This window comes from Vicia villosa, unplaced genomic scaffold, assembly GCF_029867415.1.
Source record: "Vicia villosa cultivar HV-30 ecotype Madison, WI unplaced genomic scaffold, Vvil1.0 ctg.001781F_1_1, whole genome shotgun sequence".
Lineage (NCBI taxonomy): Eukaryota > Viridiplantae > Streptophyta > Magnoliopsida > Fabales > Fabaceae > Vicia > Vicia villosa.
In genome coordinates, this window is record NW_026705724.1 from 164,665 (window position 1) to 172,007 (window position 7,343).

At 33.7% G+C, this 7,343-nt stretch overlaps 1 protein-coding gene and 1 long non-coding RNA gene across 4 annotated transcripts; both read right to left on the bottom strand.

The window, feature by feature from the left end:
• Positions 1 to 2,767: 2,767 nt before the first annotated feature.
• On the bottom strand, positions 2,768 to 4,481 carry LOC131636550 (uncharacterized). Of its 3 annotated transcripts, none has more exons than XM_058907163.1 (3): positions 3,642 to 4,481; positions 3,113 to 3,212; positions 2,768 to 3,000 (listed from the first exon to the last, which is right to left on the bottom strand). In XM_058907163.1, the coding sequence occupies exons 1-3, from the start codon at positions 3,873 to 3,875 to the stop codon at positions 2,882 to 2,884; spliced, it is 453 nt and encodes a 150-aa protein (XP_058763146.1). In that variant the 5' UTR covers positions 3,876 to 4,481; the 3' UTR covers positions 2,768 to 2,881. The 3 variants fall into 3 exon arrangements, with proteins under 3 accessions (XP_058763146.1, XP_058763148.1, XP_058763147.1); XM_058907165.1 differs by having other exon boundaries at positions 2,768 to 3,021; XM_058907164.1 differs by having other exon boundaries at positions 2,768 to 3,026.
• Positions 4,482 to 4,841: 360 nt separating this feature from the next.
• LOC131636551 (uncharacterized) lies at positions 4,842 to 5,684 on the bottom strand. Its single transcript, XR_009294115.1, has 3 exons — positions 5,220 to 5,684; positions 4,988 to 5,118; positions 4,842 to 4,908 (listed from the first exon to the last, which is right to left on the bottom strand). It is a non-coding gene; the product is annotated as an uncharacterized LOC131636551 (long non-coding RNA).
• Between the last annotated feature and the right edge of the window lie 1,659 nt (positions 5,685 to 7,343).

The window sequence follows — 7,343 nt, forward strand, 5'->3', positions numbered from 1 at the left end:
TTCCACTTCGACATCTATTTCTCAAATTGGGTCTAGATTTTTTTTTCTACACTAAAACATATTTGTGGTTAACACACACTACTCCCAAAAATGCAAAGCTAGTTGTGTGAAAACACATCCACACAGACCTTGAGAGGTAAATCCTCTTTTGTCGGCAAAGTTAGATACCATGGAACAATGGAATGTTAAGTGAAGCGGTTGCGAAAGAGAGAAATAATTGAAAAGAAAATATTGGAGAGAGAAATATAAGAAAGACAAACAATAATAAAATATGTGTGTAGAAAAATGTAAAAATAAATAAAACACACAAGTTGGGGTGCCACGTCCTTTTGCGATGCACTCGTGAAAATAATTTTCGCGATATTGAAACTAAATGCGTACTCGTCTTCTCATCTTCCTCCACATCACGGAAAACAAATCCTATATCTGGAGCATATCCAGCTTCATGCATTAGTCCTTCTAACCTCTTCAACTCTGCATATATTGCATCAGAATTTGAGTGTCAAACATCTTCTGCAAGAAATGAATACACTTTGTTGCTTACTTCAACCAACTCCACATTCCCGTATATTTTCCATGAATTCAGCAAAGCACCCCCTACACCAGAATCTGGCTTAACACTCATATGTCTTATAAGATCATACGCCTCATCCAGTTCACCAGTGACCAAGAAGATCAAACATGCATGTGTAATTTTGAAGTGTATGATTGATACCACGATCACTCACCGTCAAGTTGTACATGGCCCATCCTTCGCCCAACAAATGCCCTCGACTGCAAGCTGCAAGAAACTACTTCATTATAACACATAGTATCGTCGAATTACATCTAACCAAGTATCCTATTATGGGTTAACGTCTTACTTCCATTGAATCTCAAGTTGTGCTTTTCAACTTCACCAATGAGCTAGCAGCCTACAACATATATCAAAACAACTCTAAAGTTAGTATAATATCCAATGTTTGTCATGATAATTAATTTGGCTAAACCTTTATGAGACTCTGATTAGCATAACAACTATAGGAGAGAAACATATATGTAAAGAAAATAATTAAAGAATATTATACTAAAACTTAATCTAACACATTTTAAATATATACAAAAACAGAATATACCAGTTGGAAACTGCCTTGCTGCCGTGAATGCTGCAACATTGATTCAAATCAGGCTCGAAACATCGATAGAAACATTCAGTCTCAGAATACATACTACTTGACGCGATATAAATCAGATGCAAAGCTACGTTATCTGATGGGTGAAGGAGCTGCGACGAACTGAGAATCCCCTCAATCATTCAAACAGCTGCTTCAATCGAATCGAACCTCCCCTGGACCCGATCAATGACACCTAACTTAGAATTAACCTGTTGATTTGAACTCTGCATATTGATACTTTGATCCAGACTTTGGTTTCTCACAATTAGCAGCCGCACGCGCCAAGATATGCTGAGACATCACACTCTGTAGTACTTTTTGCAAGCAGTTCCAAGATCCACATTGTCTATAAGCAAGAAAAAGTTGTTAAGGGATTTGAATTTTGAACACAATTGTGATTTGTATCAGATAGTAGCAGCAAAAAGATCAACGATATCAACCAAATCCAGCAAAAAGATCAACGATATCAACCAAATCCAGCAAAAATATGCCATTATCGAAATATACCAAATTCGTGTAGAATGACTAAGTTGAACTGGCAGGGTATATCATCAAACAAATAGAAAACAAACTATTTGTTGAAATGTAACAATGCAGAGCAACTAAACAGACCTGATGAAGGCAGGGCAAGATATGAAGTACATATCCGACATTAACCTTCTCCAAGCATACACTGCAGGTGAGATCAAGTTAAACACTGACACTTAAGGTCTTTAAATCCAAGTTAAACACTGATATGAAAAGCCATGCGTATAAAATCAAAAGGGGAAAGAAACAAACAGGGGAAAGAAACGTTGAAAAAATTTCAAAAGCAATAACGTACAATCGGTGCAAGTTAGATAAGGACTACTAACCTTTTTTCACTTCTTCTATAGGCTTAAAAAAGTCGCATCTTCATCATCGCTACTATCATTCTCTTCATTCAGAGAATTCGAATAATTAGTAAACCATACCATACATGCATACACACTACCATATTCACAAATATCCGATACTGCAAAAAAAAAAAGAATACATACAACAACTCTACCAAATTTCATACAATCACAATGCGTGAATGCTTGAAAATCTCTGCAGTACTTCTCACAGATCGGTCTCGAATACAAAAAGAGGCCATTGGCTACTATGACATATGCACCTTACGTTATTCAAACGATTCAATTTTCGGTGTTATGGATACTGATATTGGTCAATATTACAACATCGAAAGCAAAACAGTGGTGGATGATGCATTTAATCAAACAATGCATGATTTGTTAGATACTTATATCTACAATATAACTGCCATAAGCTCATAATAACTTCTCAAATAGTTTTGAGGTTTAAATAATTACTAACTCAGGAAACACACGTGATTTACAACGAAAAAAATCCTAACCTTCCTTATCATTCCAAAGCTATGCAGCGTAGCTATTTAGAGGACTCTCCAGGTTAGGTTCTGTTGTTCAGAAAAATTGATCAGACAAGCACATAAATGTGACTGCAAAACTCATAAAATAAATAAAGAACAAACCTTCCAATAGACTTTAAATAGACAGAAGAATAGTTCTACAATCATAAGCCAACAATAGCCACCTACATTTAAAAAAGAAATTGATTATAACATTACTGGTTTTACTATATAATAAATTCCACACACCTTATCAACATAACCATACAAATAAATCACATACAAATCAATTATATGAGTGAGAAAGAGATGCAAAAAACATTTAATCATTGACAGTTCAAATGCTACTTACTTGATACAACTTCCAGGCTGTGCAATCTGTCAATGTTACCATGCTCTCAATAAGCTGTAGTAAAGTAGATGGAATGGGGCATGTAGTAGGAGGGTGCGTCAGTCCTGCTCATAGTCAATGCCAAGCTGCACTATGTCAGGAAGTTTTTACTCTTAATATAAGAGTAACTTCCCGTTATACATTGTATATTTGGTAACATACAAATCGAAGACTAACCTAAATTCATTGACTCCAGTTTCGGGATTGCGTCTGATGTTAACAATGCCACCATACACCACTTTCCCTCCCAGTTCAGCAAGGCAATAATTAAGAAGCCCTGCAACATGACAACAATAATCCAACATGTTTATTGCTCAGACATACTTCTAAATCTATATGTATAAAACATATTAGATTAAATCTTTTCGAATAATATTTGATTAAAACATATTAGATTCTCTCCTCTGTTCACTACTTATGCTCAACCTTTCTCCAACTCACTTGGTCCCTGTTCTCTGTTTCAAATGGCAACCAAACAATAACTCTTTCCATCTCTCCTTTTGAACTTCTGTGTTCTTAAATGAAAACAACAAACAAAACTCATCAAATCTTCCTCCTCCTCATGAGTTTTCAATCGGCCAAGAACACGACACAACCAACAACACAAAGTAAATCGCAATAGCATGATATCTAACAATAACAACGAAGAGGAAATATTCATAGCATGAGCAGTAGCGTCACATATTGGAAATGAAGACGTGATTACCGATAGTGATGATGAAGGTTGTTGTTCTGCTTTGAATGATGATGCTGTTGTTGGTTGTTCGTTTGCAGGTTGTATGTGATGAACGACGAAAACTGTTGGCTCTGTTCTAATGCGCCTGAACCGCTGTTGAAAGATATGTGAATTGGATCTGCAGGTTGCATCGCGATGTCGTACATATGTCCTGTAAGATGCGGCTGAAGTGAATGGCAACTTGAAAATGATGAATGGTAACATGAAAAAAAAACTTACAGAATGAGGAGTGTTGTATTGCTGTCCTATCGATACAGACCTTAAATTTTAGTCCACCCACGATTCTAATACCAGAGATTATGTGAGCATTTACAATGTAAACCCAATCCAATATGTGAAAGATTCCCCTGTAGATATTAAAATATAACAAAGCCATATTGAATTTAGATACAGATGAGAAACCCATAAACAAAAGGAATTTGAGAAACCCATAAACAAAAGGAATTTGAGAAACCCAGTAAAACTGTCAAACAATTTGTGCAGTGTAGGTGGATTCCCTAAAAACCTGAAGTTCCAAGAAAGAGAAGCACATAAACAAAAAGATGCAAAGTAATACTTTCAGTGTAGGTGGAGAAAACATCGAGAACCAATTGAAAACATAAAAACTTACATCAGTAAGATTTGAATCACAGGTCCATGATTCATATTTGAAAAGCTTGGAAAATAGGAACTTTGAGCCACCTCAATCCCACGATTCCCTCAACTTATGAGTCCACCTCCAATCCCCGATATCTCTCAAACCTCAGTCTTCTCTCACTCCACAGATATCTCAGTCGAACTCGACTCCCTAAAAACTCTCTGCTCGCACAGATCGATTCAACAACACAAAAACTACACAGTAAAAACAAAACAGGAGTAAAGAAGAGGAGAAACTCAAAATCGAGAATGGAGTCAAAACAACCGAAAACCACTCACCATTTAAGCAACCCTGACCACTGTGAAGGGTCATCAGAAAGCAAAACCAATCACCGCGAGTATCACCCTTCCGGCGAATATGGACACAACCGCATACACCATAACGTGAAGTCATCCATCGTAGATGAACCTAAAGCAACACAGCCATGAAAAGGATAGCAATTATGTAAGTAATCCAAAATAATTGAAAAAATGCAACAAATTGCTCTTTGTCCGCCATAAACAGAACCACCTATATCATCACGATCAGCAGCCTCAAAACGAAGCGGCAAAGATAAGGTGGGGAGAATTGGAAGAAGATGACGGCGAGGATCTCAATTTCCTGTTAACACCATGACAGGTTATAAGACAAATAGATTTCTGCCAAATAGATTTCTATTGTCACAGCATTTGGAACTCACCATAACAGAAAATGAGAGGAAATCATTATAACCGGAACAAAATAACAGAATCAGAGGACAGAGTTTGCGATTCCCAAATCCTCCTCCATATCTCAAATCTTCTCTCCATAATCACCATCACCGATTTCAATCTATATAAGAAAAATCAGAAAACCCTAAGAATATCATTATCAAACTTCCATAACAGAAAACTCACCTCATAACATCTTCAATCTTGAACTGATTCTCTTACATTCTCCAACAATCTTCAATCATTATAACAAACACTTGGTGGCCTATTAATTCATTCCAAAAATAAAACTAAATTAGGCAACATTAATACACCTAAATCACATTTGAATGGAGAAAGTTTGAGAGAGAAGAAGAGAGATTAAAGAGAAAATAACATAAACTCGGAAAGATCTCACCCAGCTTTGGCAATTCAGAGCTGTTTCAACTCAACATTCATCATCAAACATTCAAAACCAAACACCACAGGTTCAAACGCGAACAAAACACCTCAGCAACATAACCAAACCGATGAACGGATGCGGAAGACTATCAGAGGGGATGAATCAGAGTAGTTCGTCGGGGAAGAAGAGTGGAGGCGTTGCCGTTTTGGCTCGGAGAGAGAGAGGAAGGAGATTCGTTCTGAGTGTGAAAGGAAAAATGATTTCGAAACCGTTTTGGAATAATAAGAGGAAGATTTTGGAAGAGAAAGAGGATTCTTAGTAACTGCAACGTACGTGAGAATTGTAACTGTCGTAGCATAATGAAGGCAGAGCACAAAATAGAGAAAAGTGACGTGGAAAATTGAGGGAGCATTTGCTGATGTGGATGGTCTAAGAATTGCCCAAATGGTAGACTTTTCTTATATGATAGATATCCCATCGCAATCAAGAAGCCACACCGTTAAAGTTCAGGGACTGCATTAAACCGTTCCACGCGTGTACTAAACTGAAATATGGCACTATAACTTCTATTGCACTAAAATTTTCTTCTACTGCATGCCCTTTAATGGCCAGCGACCAGTTTGGCCTGAATCACTAACAAACATATATGATTATAATATTTTATATTTCCTTTATGCATAAACAAACAAGAGATATTAGTTGCTAAAAGTATTGTTGAACCAATAATCACATAATATTGTTTACTTTTTATACTTTCTTTATGAAGATCACTATTTCTGGAGTGGATATTGAGTACAAAAAATAAAAGTTTTTATATAAATATCGTGAACTTATAAGAAATATATTGATCAATTTGAAGTGATAGTATATTGTAAAAAAGCTTAGCATGTTGAAATGTGATGATCTAGAATATCTAACATAGAATCATGTTTTGTTATGTAATTTAGTAATATTTTTTATACAATTAAAATAATATTTATAAATACTATGTTATTAGTTGATATTTATAACACTAAATAATTGTATAAATATTTTTATAAATAATTTTAAAACAAAAGTAATATTTACATACGAAAAAATATACGATTGATCCATATATATATATATATATATATATATATATATATATATATATATTATATGCTCTAAATATAAATAAATTATTTTTTTTAAAATAATAAGAGTTAAATAATTTTTTCTTTCTGTTTTTCATTCTTATCACATTTTAGAAACATTTGCTTGTAAAACACCGTAGTCATGCAAACGCACGGGTATCCTAACCATAATCTGTGCGAACGCACGGGTTATTGCATTTTTTATGCAATTAAATAAAATAAAAATAAAAATATTTAAAATAATATATGAATCCAAACACGGGCAAAATGTATTTATTTATACTAATATTTTTTATATAATTAAAGTAATATTTTTAAATATTATATTATTAGTTGATATTTATAAAATTAAATGAATGCATAAATATTTTTATAAATAATTTCAAAACAGATTTAATAATTACATGCGGGAAAATATACGGTTGATCCAAATATTTGTATATATGGAAAAATTATATTTATGTCCAATTATAAATAAAAATATGTTTTCTTTTAAAAGTAATTAAATTTTTTGGTTAAATAATATTGTCTTTCTATTTTTTCATTCTTATTAAATTTTAGAAATATATGCAAGTAACACATCAGTACCCGTACGAACGCGCAGGCGTCCAGATCTGAATTCTTGCGAATGCACATCTTATTACGTTTTTTGTACAGTTAAAGAAAATAAAAATTAAATATATTTAAAATAATGTATGAATCCAAACACGAGAAAAATGTGTTATGTTTAATTATTTATATTACTAATTTTTTTATTTTGAAATTACTTTTAATTCAATAGACAATTTTTTTTAAGATAATATATGGAATATTGAAATATATATTATTGATGTAAAATTTTTTCTATAA

Excerpts from the sequence above, each read along its gene's own strand:
- LOC131636550 (XM_058907163.1), bottom strand. The coding sequence starts at position 3,875 with ATGTTACCATTCATCATTTTCAAGTTGCCATTCACTTCAGCCGCATCT. Across the intron at positions 3,213-3,641 it reads AACCTTCATCATCACTATCG|GGCTTCTTAATTATTGCCTT; the intron begins GTAATCACGTCT and ends GTCATGTTGCAG. Across the intron at positions 3,001-3,112 it reads ACTGGAGTCAATGAATTTAG|GACTGACGCACCCTCCTACT; the intron begins GTTAGTCTTCGA and ends GACTATGAGCAG.